At 33.8% G+C, this 13,617-nt stretch overlaps 2 protein-coding genes across 2 annotated transcripts; one reads left to right on the plus strand and one right to left on the minus strand.

Moving 5' to 3' along the window:
- Nucleotides 1-336: 336 nt before the first annotated feature.
- On the minus strand, nt 337-549 carry LOTGIDRAFT_99349 (hypothetical protein; the record flags this gene model as incomplete). Its single annotated transcript, XM_009057998.1, has 1 exon — nt 337-549. A coding segment is annotated over one exon (213 nt), but the record flags the coding sequence as incomplete, so codon positions are not given.
- Nucleotides 550-7,013: 6,464 nt separating this feature from the next.
- LOTGIDRAFT_119842 (hypothetical protein) lies at nt 7,014-11,807 on the plus strand (the record flags this gene model as incomplete). The annotated part of the gene is made up of 9 exons (XM_009057999.1): nt 7,014-7,123; nt 7,418-7,508; nt 7,777-7,860; nt 8,241-8,342; nt 9,150-9,284; nt 9,703-9,921; nt 10,295-10,366; nt 10,885-10,959; nt 11,424-11,807. Coding segments are annotated over 9 exons (1,272 nt in total), but the record flags the coding sequence as incomplete, so codon positions are not given.
- Nucleotides 11,808-13,617: the final 1,810 nt, after the last annotated feature.

The raw sequence follows: 13,617 nt of genomic DNA on the forward strand, positions 1-13,617 counted from the left end.
AGCAAGACTGAAATGCAATCAGTCTATCAGATATTATCCTTACTTTGTTTGCACCAATACGACAGCCATTTGGTGTGGGACCCTTCATCCACAACCATGAAAGTATTTTTTATCACGCCTAGATGAACTAGATCCAACGGAGATACCATTCCTGACAGATGAAGAAAGGGTGATAGAACACCACTGACACTGTGGTGATCAGGATCTGCCAAGTCAACAAAACTTTCATCAGTGCGAAGACCTGAGTCTGTTCGTGGAAAGGTGACTTTGTCTTTCCAAACACCGTGTTTGGAACACTTTTCACAGCCATGGTAAGCATTGTGCCCCTTGACTTGCTCTCGCTGGAGCATCACAGATAAAGAGTTGAACTTTAACACTGACATCTTCTGACAAATTCAATGTCATACCGTTATGTTGCATTTCTTGGATTTCAGTGACAAAATCTTGGAGATTTTCCTCAATGTCTCCAGGTTTCTGTTCTCCTGAAAACAAACCAATTATTAAAGGAGTGGATTTAAGTTCAACAATTCTACCTAGTATGGGCCAAAACTTTTAAATAATGGCAATCCATCAATATTTACCTGAATATTGAAACAGGTCAAAGTCGAAGGAATACCTTCAGGACACAGAGCTGCTACCTCCAAAATTCCTTTAGCCATGCCAAAATGATAGTATTGCCCACCAGATATTTCCTAAATTGTGTAGCTGGTCTGGGTTGCAAATAGTGTTCGTGGATCTCTTGGCAAATGTGGGAAAGGACCATGAAAAATTTTTAACAATCCGTGCATGGCTACCTGGCTGATACTGGAATCTGTTGCCCAAACAGATAGTTCTGTTTTCAGATCCAAAACACCTCTTTCCTCGCTAACATCACATTCCTCAGAATCAGACTCGGAGTAAGAGTACCAGCTTTCAACTGAAGTTTCACTGAAATTATCTTCAAGGGCCTCCACATCATTGACCTTAACATCAGCATCATTGACCTCAACATCAGCATCATTGACCTCAGCATCACTGATCTCAACATCATCGACCTCAGCATCAGCTTCATCAACCTTATTACAGGTCTCAGTCCCTGCATCATCGGCTTCATTATTTCCGACGTCGGCTTTACCAATCTCGACATCACCGACCTCAGTATAAATATTAAACACTTCAGCATCAAAATTATCAGAATCCGATTCTGTGAGAGATTGAGCATTCTGACATTCACTTAGCCAAACTTCAATATCTTTCATATGGGATGAAGCATTATCCTTAATCCTTCTACGCTGAGTCCAGTAAGACCCCCCAGAGCGTGTACGCTTCATAATCGTAGCAAAAAAGAAGAAAAAAGTGAAATATGTATGTCTTTGTTAGGGTGCTCAAATTATGGATTACTACATGAAGAACAAGATCTAGGCTAAAAATGAAAATGAGCAGAAAAATGTGGACGTGAACCTGCTAGTATAGACAATATACAGGACACACTATCAAAAAAAGGTTAAAAAACCTTCGGATATAGTTACGTGCAGTAATCTCAAATAGGATGCTTTAGAAAGGTGTTGGATTTTTTGGATTTTTCATATTCGCTACTAAAGACTGTACTAGGCTTAAGTCAAATATGGCGGTGTGGTAGGAGAACGTCTCTGCAGAAACACAGGCCCGCAGCAAGAAGATCAAAATTTGAAAAAAATAAAATCGCAAATGATAAATATTTATACGCAAGATAAATTATAAAAGAAAAAAAAACACTCCTAACAATATTAAGTCATTTATTGAATTATTGTTGGAGGAGTGCTGACCTAGCTAATACCAGAGAGAGCCTATATAAATTATGTAGGCCAATTCATTATAGTCATTCTACTCGCAAGTCTACTTCTTAAAACATTTTCAAATAGAACATATAAATGAATCCTTAAATGCTGTATATCATTCTAATTGCAATAAAATTATCTAAAAGAATGTGTACAAGTTTTCTTGTATTAGATTAAGTGTTTTCTTGTTAGGACGAGTTGAAAGCGACAAAGATGGGACATTTGTCGTGTAAGGGGAGATAACTCAGTGATCCCAGACCACATACCTTTAGATCCAAGTAGGCTGTGAATATTTGACTTAGTGGCGTTTCTACGGGCACTTTCAAATGTTTTATCATGGAGTTCGTTAACGACAAGTGCTGTTAACCTCCTTCCCCACCCCCAATTTTGTGGCCGCTGTTTACTTGACTCTCCCACCTAATGATTTCTAGAAACACCACTGATATGACCATCCGTAGTGTTTTCGGGTTAGAGGGCCTGGTTCACCACTGGTTTGACTCTTACCTACGACTACGTCAATTCAAAGTGAATGTTGGAAATAGCTATTCAAAGGATCAGTGTTACTATACAGAAAGTAGTTTCATCATTATCCTGCACGGTTATGCAGATGACGGAATCGTTTCGTTCTACGGGTCAAAATGAAGAGCAACCCGTTTCTAATTTAGAATCTACTGCCAGACGTATAAACGATTGGATGAATACTAACAGTCTCCGTATGAATGCATCCAAAACGGAATTCATCACGTACGGGTCAAAGGCTCAACTCGACAAGTTCAACAAACATTTCATTAACATCTGTGGTAGTTCTGTGTAATAGCGACTCGGTTAAATATCTTGGTGCATATTTGAACTGAGAGCTGTCTCTAAAATATCTCATTACTGTTAATAGTCAAGCTGCAATGATTGGCATAAGAAGACTGTAACCGATTAGAAAGTTTCAGACCAGAGATACAGCAGAAACAATAGCACTGAGTATTTTCATTAATATACCACAATGTGACATAAATCGACTTCTGAGGATACAGAACATAGCAGCGAGAACAGTGCTGGGTAATGAAACTGAAACATCAACTACAACTCGTCTCAAAAAGCCACATTGATTGCCCATCAGACTCTGAATTAAACACAAGGTTTTGACAATAGTGTATAAAGCCTTAGCTGAATAGGCTCCAAAATATATCAAAGATATGTTAGTGATAAAAGGTTTAGAGTAGAGGTGTGATATTATACTAATAAAATAATAATATCTTAAAGTACCAATAATAGATGGGCAAACATTTGCGTACCAAAGACCTGCTTGGTGGATTGCAGAAAAGTAGGACGTAAAACTCCATTCATTTCATTTCATTTCTGTTTGGTGGATTGATGAATTCTAATAGAATAATTTTTTGTAGGATCTTGTCAGTATTTCTGTGATAAATTTTTAACATAGTGTTTTTGTAGGATCTAGTCTTGATGTATATGGACTATGTTATTGTTACATGTACTTACTTTTTATTACGTATTGTCTTTTAATTGATATGAACTTTGTCTAAAGAAACAAAGATTGATATTTATATTAAGTACATGCATGTGATTTTTTGTTTTGTAAAGCGCTATGACATGAATGGTATAACAAATAACAGTCACAATGACTTCTAGAATTACATATTCTAAAGTAGGGTTTACAAAGGCAACTTCCTTCTTTCAACCTTGTTCAACACACACTGGAAACCAAAAAAGTTGAAAGAGGTTGTCTGTCTAAACATGTTCTGCAACCTGTTGCAACCTCCACGCTACAACCTTTCTCATCCTGCAACCAAATTGGTTTCAAAAGCTAAATTTTGTTGATATTGCCCTAGTTGCTACTGGCTCTAGGCACTTTGTACGCATCGCATGACCAATATGTGTTTTTTTATATAGATTTCGAGTTCCGTTTTGCTCCATTCCAAATTCCTTTCCGACGTCCGTGGTTCTTGCAATTCCACTAAAATGATGAAACTGTCGAAAGTGATTGATCTAGACTGTAACCTATTCAAATACTTTCTTTAAGATCCACATTTGATTGATTCCATTGCGAGAGTAAATTGTATTGCATTATTTCTGAGCACCCCCTGTTACTGTAAATATTGATGTAAGTAATTTTGAAATTGATTTTGTTGATCGTAGAGAAGAACTCTCCCTAAAAAGAATCTCGGCATGTGAACAAATACAATTTACTTCGAATTTCCAACATCATTTTCCTCGTTTAGCGTTACACATGCTGTCTCAAAGAAGATCACAAGTGAACACGGCTACTATGAGAAGTTCAAAATAATAGTTCTCAATCACTGAAATTCTTAGGACATAAGTATGGCACATTTTGTGGGAGGACATGGATCGTTTTATGGGCAGTCGTCAACATACAAGTGTGCCCATTTTCATGTGATGTGCATTTAAAATGATCTTGACAATTTGTGGTAAATTTTTCATAAGATGAGTTTCTTATTTGAGAGAAAAACTTCATCGTTACGGACGGCAGTGCGTTTATAAATAGGCTACGATTTGCAGTTGATACCAAATAGCGAAGTTCGTTGATAAGACAGTCATGATAGTATCAGATATATGGATATTCTTTTGAATTTATTACATAAAATGTTTCGAAAAACATACACGTATTATAACGTTATCAAAGGAAATGATGAAAAAACAATTTAAAATTTTAAACATAAAGTACGAATTGCACACATTAACACGAAGACCAGTGGTACCAGTGCTAACCCAGATTGGACAGCATTAAATATATATCTCATAATATCAAAGATGTGTGGTACGAGTGCTACACCAGATCCGACCCAGATTTGGCAACACTATATTTCTCGTAATATCAAAGATGCGTGGTACCACACACCAGATCCGGCTCAGATCGGGAAGCACTATATTTCTTACAATATCAAAGATGTGTACCAGTGCTAAACCAGATCCGACCCAGATCTGGCAGCATTATATTGCTTACAATATGTGGTAGACCTACCAGATCCGACCCAGATCGGGCAGCACTATATTTCTTACAATATCAAAGATGTGTGGTACCAGTGCTAAGTACCAGATCCGACAGCATTATATTGCTTACAATATGTGGTAGGCCTACCAGATCCGACCCAAATCGGGTAGCACTACATTTCTTACAACATGTGGTACCAGTGCTAAACCAGATCCGACCCAGATCGGGCAGCACTATATTTCTTACAATATCAAAGATGTGTGGTACCAGTGCTAAGTACCAGATCCGACCCAGATCTGGCAGCATTATATTGCTTACAATATGTGGTAGGCCTACCAGATCCGACCCAAATCGGGTAGCACTACATTTCTTACAACATGTGGTACCAGTGCTAAACCAGATCCGACCCAGATCGGGCAGCACTATATTTCTTACAATATCAAAGATGTGTGGTACCCGTGCTAAGTACCAGATCCGACCCAGATCTGGCAGCATTATATGGCTTACAATATGTGGTAGGCCTACCAGATCCGACTCAAATCGGGTAGCACTATATTTCTTACAATATGTGGTACCAGTGCTAAACCAGATCCGACCCAGATCGGGCAGCACTATATTTCTTACAATATGTGGTACCAGTGCTAGGCTAAACCAGATCCGACCAAGATCGGGAAGCACAATATTTCTTACAATACCAAAGATGTGTGGTACCAGTGCTACACCAGATCTGACCCAGGTCTAGCAGCACTATATTTCTTGCAATATGTGCGGACCCACATGAGCATTGCTAGCTGGGTTGATGCTTGTCTCTTTATATAAAATATTTGATCCACTGGTTAGCCTATCCGCTCCACTAAATAGACTATTAGCCTATGTAATTGTCCTGTCAAAATAGGCCTATCCCTCATTTTTCTTGCGTTGCAGTGTGGTTACTTCATTACTCCATTCTACAGTAGAAATGTAGGGTGTTAAACTTATTCCTATTGGCTTTCATATTGTGTGAATTGTGTATTGAGGGAGGAAGGAGCAGAAAGTTCACAATAGGACTACTTATCTGTCGTCTGCTAGCCTAGTTGGGGCTAGGCCCCGGAGGTAAATGTTTTTTCCCCCTTTTTTTTAAGATAATAGATAAAAATATAATTCTCATTTGTTTGGTTTTTTTCCCCGAAAAATCTAAAAAAATCAGGTATGCTAAGATAAACTTTGTCTTATTTTGAAAAATTTCGTTCCGGAAAATTAGCTGTTGGAATATTTTTATTTTTAATGGGAAATAACTCTGTTTATTTATCTTGCCGCCATTGTAATGTTTTTCTAAAGCAAGTTTCGTTTTATTTTTAAATATTAGTGTTACAAATGCAAAACGTGAAATGTTGAAAGTGAGACATGCTGTATAATATGATCTCGATATGGAAATAGACTGAAATTACATGGATGAAAGTTTAAACTAACAAAATCAAACAGGTAAAACTGTCCTAGCATCGTATATTTTTCTGTCAGTACACATTCTACACATATCTTTTATTTTTATACCATAAAGAACTTTTCCAACCCTCAAACTAATCCTTACAAAGACCTTCACCTGAAGGCAGCTGCATTCTCTCATTCAACAAACAAAATGAAAGATAAGGCCATCCTACCTTGCCCTAAAATGCTAAACATTTCATCCTGATACAAGGCATAACTTGAAAATTTCAAGAGTTATAGCAGACAACACTTATGTGTTGTGGATGATGCAAACAAAATTGTAAAATGTAACTTAACTAGATGATAGGCTACATGATGAAATATTAAATTCCAGTTTTTTGTGTTTCAGACTCACAAGATGTATGAATATGACTTAAAGCCCAGAATAAACCTCTCTCAATTCCTTCCTCCTGATCATGAAGCTAATTTGGTTATGTTAGATCATTGTTATTCCAAACCATGGGGAGCTCATCCAGATGCAAGCGATTCACATCCAATGAAGACTATTTTTATGACCAAATTACCAAGGAAAACAATAGAAAAGCCTGTCGTAAGGTGAGTTTGTTCGATTTAATTGGCAAGATTATTAAATGTTTTTATAATGGGTCATTCCATCTCAAATCACTCAATTTTGGAAATTTTCCCCAGGTGTCTGGGAAAAATCTGAGAGGGTGATCTCGGAACCACTAGGTGATTCGAATTGGAATGACTGTGTGCCATATTTGTCATAATCTTATCCTTGTAGACAACATGAAGATATTGTTGATGTAGAAGAATTAACGTTCACATCACCATTAGTTGACATACCTAAAGCTCGTAATCTGATGAGTGAGTGTGAACGTCACGTCAATTTTGCCAGAAGAGAAGAACGTCCTGATGATTGGGAAGATCACATTTCAAAGTAAGTCTGACAAATACAAGTAACATATGGATTTGTAAACATATCTGAAATGAGCGACTCCAGATAACCCTTGAAAATGCAATAAAAGTGTAGGTCTAATTTTTATATAGTTTCTAATTACCGTACTGTAAACTCTGAAACTCAAAATGTTAACAGAAGCATTGTTCTAAGTAAAAAAGAAAAAAAATTATAATTATGTATGCTTTTAATAAAGGTAATCAGGTCAGTATACTTCAACCTTGTATATGTGATCCTATTCAAAATGATAAACTAAATCCGGATTTTTTTTTACAGAACTGATTGGTCCATGCAACAGAATAGACTATTTACTAAAATAATGAAAGCTTTACAAGCAGATAAACTGGCTAGATTAACTTATGAAGGGGTAAGATATTCCATGATATTATATCTTGGTTTTAATTATCCATTTTACCACTTAATTTTTAGCTGCTTGTTGGTGTGGTTATTGAACTAAATATTTTTAAAAAATTTTGAAAAATACTTGATCTCTATGATTTAAAATATGTAGATGTTTTTGCTTCTTTGGTTTTCAACAGATTTTCATAAAACACTATATAAAGGTTTTTATTTTTATGACCCTCGGTTTAGTGGGTGCACATTGAGTCATCTTAATCTTTAATATGATATTTTAGACAACAAATGAACCAATAATGAGGAGAATACACATTGATAAAACTGCTCGAAGAATAAGACAAGCTCTTGCTAGTTTTGGATGGGTATGTGATGTTTAATTCTAAACAAATTTCAAAGATAAGCTAGTTCAGTCTAATTGAAAGTAGACCACACTTTTGTTCCGTTTTCGTTGCCTCTTTAATGTTGATGTTGCCGGCTTTAACCAATCAGATGAATGTTAATTTTGCCTTTTTGATAATGATTGATGGCTGTTTAGAGAAAATATGAAAGAAAAATCCCCTGCGTCATACCAACAAAAAAAATCTTAGGTGCGGTACATTATAACATTTACAGTACCATTTCAATTTAATCTATATAACTCAAATTGATAATTGATGTAAATGAAGTATGTTTTCTTCGTGTGACCTTGGTCAGTGCTTCTATATCTTCTATAACACCCAACACCAACTGTTATATTTTACAGGATATGAAGCTTTCCCAGTGGTTACATAATTTTCTTGTCCAAAATCTCAGTCTACAATTACTATCAGCTTATTTAGATGTTTTACAGACTCTCAGAGCTAAGGTAGGAAACTTAAACTTCATATTCTTTGTGGCTTTGCTTAATAACTGTGAATGATTCTAGATTCCTTAGCTAACAAATCATACAATTTGAGACAGTTTTAGTCTGGCTTTTTATTTTAGACTCCAGAACTAACAAATTATACAATTTGATATAGCTTTAATTTGGCTTTATATTTGAAATTCCATAATTATCAAGCCATATAAATCGTGATAGCTTTAATTTGGCTTTATATTTGAAATTCCATAATTATCAAATCATTTAAATCGTGATAGCTTTAATCTGGCTTTATATTTGAAATTCCATAATTATCAAATCATATAAATCATAATAGCTTTAATTTGACTTTATATTTGGAATTCTATAATGATCAAATCATATAAATTGTGATAGCCATTTGGCTTTATATTTGAAATTCCATAATTATCAAATCATATAAATCGTGATAGCTTTAATCTGGCTTTATATTTGAAATTCCATAATTGTCAAATCATATAAATCGTGATAACTTTAATTTGGCTTTATATTTGAAATTCCATAATTATCAAATCATATTAATCGTGATAGCTTTAATCTGGCTTTATATTTGAAATTCCATAATTATCAAATCATGTTAATCGTGATAGCTTTAATTTCACTTTGAATTTGAAATTCCATAATTATCAAATCATATAAATCGTGATAGCTTTAATTTGGCTTTTTATTTGAAATTACATAATAACCAAATCTTATTAATCGTGATAGTTTTAATTTAGCTTTATGTTTGAAATTCCATAATTATCAAGTTTATACTCTGGTAATGATTTTTAGATTCCAGAACTTATAGATCGTATGATTAGTGATAGTATTGGTAATTCTATGACTCCAATAGAAGCAGATGGTTTGAATTTATTGTTAAAGAGACCCTGGGATCCTGCTCATTCTGTATGGTCCCATGATAAACTGGTTGGTATTTTATGTTTTATATTCAAAGTCTTGTTAACTTATCTGAAGGGTTATTCCTATCTGACATTCACAGGCAAAACAACTATTCTACAAATATTCACAGGTGCAAAATGCAAATCCACAGAGTTCACACAAGTCAAGGAAAACCTGGTTTGAAGGAAGCTTTTCATATTTTCCTGAACTGGAATATCAGGATAAATCATGAAAATCTGGAAAATTATGAAATTTATGGAATTTTTTTTCTTGTTGTTAACCAGTACCATGCTTTAAAAAATTTCTCAAGGTTAACTTGATATGTAGAAAAAATGAAATGAAATGAAACATTTCCAATATAATCAATCTGATTAGTAATAAACAGATCATATTGTTATACTATATCTTCCATTCATGATAGGTCATTTTCTTTTGATTATTACAGAAAAAACTGCCAGGTAACCCCCTGTTATTATTAGTACCAAATGGTCCAAATAATAACTCTGTTACACAATCCAAGCGGTACAAATTATGGCAGAGTCAGTTAACTAATATTGCTAAGGTGATACAAGTATCAGTACATACTTCATCTGGTCACCACAATACAACAGTTACACAATGTCTAGAAAATATGATCCATGCTGTTCGCACTAAAATACAAGAGGTATGTTTCTCCAACATAGTTAGATCATTAGCTAATCTTTGATATACCAAATGATCAAATATTTTATTAACTCCATTACTAACCTCACAATGTTACACTATATTCTTTGCAAGTATCACCCTGTATCAGCTAAATTTTGATGAAATTCAAAAGGAACTGTGATTGGTATGTTGGGTGCTAACTAGCCAATTTAGATATCCTTGGCATAAGTTGAGATCATAATAGATTAACCCAATCAGTGATGCAGACAGAACAGTGTAACATTGAAAACAAGTAGTTGAAAAACTAGTCCAGGTTGCTACAGACTGGCTGTTAAATATTTACATTGGTGAATCATCATTTTATTTACTTTCTTCTTTTAAATATATTTTAGTTAAAAAATCATTTTCCCAGTAAACCTATAGTGTTAATGGGGTGGAATGCTGGAGCTTCTATAGCCTGTCAGGTTAGTAATAGCAACATTTTTATACTCCCTAATGAAATGGGGCTTTAAATAATAAAAATAATGTCAAAATAAACAATTAATTCCTCAAACATTTCATTTGTCTAAAAACCAACACAATTAAAAAAGTAAATTTAATATTATTGATTGAAAATCAGAAAAATTGAATAGTATTTTATATTATTATAAGTTATAGTTATTGCCCTTGTTCGTGAAACTGTTTTGATTTTTAGCTTGCTGCTTGTATATACTCTAGAAGACACTTCGTGATTAGTGACGGCATCAAACACTTAGTTTTAGTGGATTTGCAGGAAACAAAGACATTTGACTGAAAATTGGAATGTTAGAAATTGATGCTGTGTCCCCAATACACAAACAAAAATTAGACAATCTCTTTACTATCAATTTAATGCTATACTCATGTTTAACTGTACTCTTGAATTGAATGATGATGTTTAAAGATCATATCTTCCTCACAATTTGATTCAAAGGATGAAATAAAAAATTTGTTTTCAATACAGGTATCTATGATAGAACACGTTAGTGCTGTAGTCTGTTTAGGATTCCCTTTTACTAGTACAAGTGGTTCCAGAGGTGTAAGTAATAAAATTTTTATTAGATGGCGGTCAGAATTATGTCAAATACACCAAATTGACATGGTCCAGGATTTTCTTATTGGATTGAAACATTTGATTAGGGTAGCAATCTATAGCACCAAACTTCAGATTTTGGCTTATAATGTTGAATTTTTATTTGCACCTCATAGCAATTTGGCAGAAATTCAAAATGTTCCAGTTGTAGACCTCAGATCGACTTGATTGCAGATTGTTGTAATAAATTTTTTTATTTGCTAATCATAAGCACTTATTATTTTATCCTTAATCCCATCTCTAACAATGTCAGGGTATTACAAACTCAAAGTTTGAACAAGTTCAATGTTCATAAATTCACTGCTACGAAAACTCATTGATTACTTCAGCCATTGGTATACCTTACCATTTATTCAAATATATACATAATGTCACTGAGATTTAGAGATTATCTTGTGTTATTCTTATAGGATGTAGATGATTCCTTATTAGACTGTAAAGTTCCAGTATATTTTGTTGTGGGTCAGAATGCTAACACTAATGAACTGGATAATCTAGAACATCTGAGAGATAGAATGAAGACAGAGACAGGATTACTGGTTGTCGGAGGCTCAGATGATCAATTAAGAATGTCCAGAGCTAAGAAGAAAATTGAAGAAGTAACTCAAGCATTAGTTGACAGAAGAATTATGGTAAGCCGGAATATCAACAAGTTTCATTTTGTGTTCTTGATAAGGGATACACCACATGCAATCCATGATCTGAGGAAATTGTTTAATGCAAAGATTCCTAAGTCACTGTTATTCAACCAATCAAATGTTCTAATCTTTAAAAAAAATGTCAAATCTATGTGAATAATTCAAGTTTAAAAGATAGAATTACATGCCTACCCACAAGTGATTTTGGTAAGAAAGCATAGATAATGATTTCATTGGTCAAAATTCGGCGAAGCATGATTAAAGAATATCTTCAGAATATTGATGACAAGGGAAGTAACTTGTAGAATCCCAAAATATTCAGATTTACTATTTTTAGGAAGGAATGATTTATATGATGATTGTGTTATTCATAATGTCTGCCTATAGTCTAATTAAATTAGGTTACAATTTTGTTTTTTTGGGGGTTTTATTTTCAGATATTTATATTCCTTTTTAATCTAACGAGACTTCTACCGTGGTCCCGTTCTTATGACAATTTAATTTAAGTTGATAAACTTGAAAAAAAGTGAAAAAGTGTGAAAATTTGAGAATAGTTTGTTACTGGTTGAGATATTTGCTTATATCAGCTATAATCAGTGCTCTGTCTTGTATAATAGGGATTTGTCTTCAATACATTGCTGCCTTGTATAATACAGTGCTGTCTTGTAATACAGTGCTAGCTTGTATAATACAGTGCTAGGTTGTATAATGCATTTCTTTCTTGTATTATACAGTCCTGTCTTGTAAAATACAGTGCTGTCTTCCTACTATTTATTTCTTCATTTTAGGCTCATATGTGTGAGTTTCTGGGTAATATTTTAACTAAGTCATCAATATTGATAGAACCTATAGAGATACCAGAAATAGAACAATCTAAACGTAAATATAACAGAAGACGTAAAACAATGGATGATTTACCAAGTCCTATTGGATATATTAATGAGGTAAATTGATACACACTCTAAATCATGCTGACTCTAATCTGACAGTTAAACTCTCTTTTTCGATGGAAGATGTCCAGATGAGAGAAAAAGAATAGGTATTGAAAGACAATATGACATAGATATTGTGGAATGTTTGAAACTGCAACCTTTTCCATCTTCAATTTTTTTTGCAAAATTGAGAACTCTCCTTGGGACATGTGTGCCATTATGAGGGGTTGATTTTAGTCTTGAATTTATATAAATAGTCTTCAGAAGTACTAGAAATGTACAGTTTTTTTTTTGTAAACAATATTTTATTCATAAGAGAAAAGGATTAAGGAACAGGCTTTTGCCTATATGACCCCTTTCCTAGTATGTAAAATACTCACATAATACATTTAAAAATACTTCAAAGTAGGAATTTTACTCACTATTTCTATATATGTCTTCTATATATCACAGAGTATCTTAAATTGACAAAATTCAAGATAATTCTGGACACACATGGATTTAAAGACTCAAATTTCCACAGTGAGATGTGAACACTATTACTGATTAGCTCTTGTTTCTGAGACTAAAGTGTGATTGGTCAAAAGAATGGCCTACCAGGCCACAGTCTTAATATTGAGATAGCTTATCTGAACCAAGTTTTTGACCTTGATACAAGAACATCCTGAGAACAAACTAAAGACTTACTAAACCTTTTCTTTATTTCAGGCTGGTCAATTCATTGGAAGGACAACAATCCAAAAAGGTAAAATAGGCAATTTAACATATACCACTAATACTGAGTCCTTATCTAATATCAAATCACAACCTACATTTACCAGCTATAAATTACAGAGTAAGATAGTCATTATAGGTTCAGTTTCACTTGATTGTTTCATATTTTATTTTAAAGCTAACCTGAATTTAAAAAAAATTGCCCTCAGGAGAATTTTTTTGTAATTTTTAAAATTTCATGTAGATATTTGACTAAAATTTTAAGTTATAGTTTAATAACTTATTATCTAATGCTAGCTGTCAGTCAAATGTCACATGAT

This window comes from Lottia gigantea, assembly GCF_000327385.1.
Source record: "Lottia gigantea unplaced genomic scaffold LOTGIsca_32, whole genome shotgun sequence".
Taxonomy (NCBI): Eukaryota; Metazoa; Mollusca; class Gastropoda; family Lottiidae; genus Lottia; species Lottia gigantea.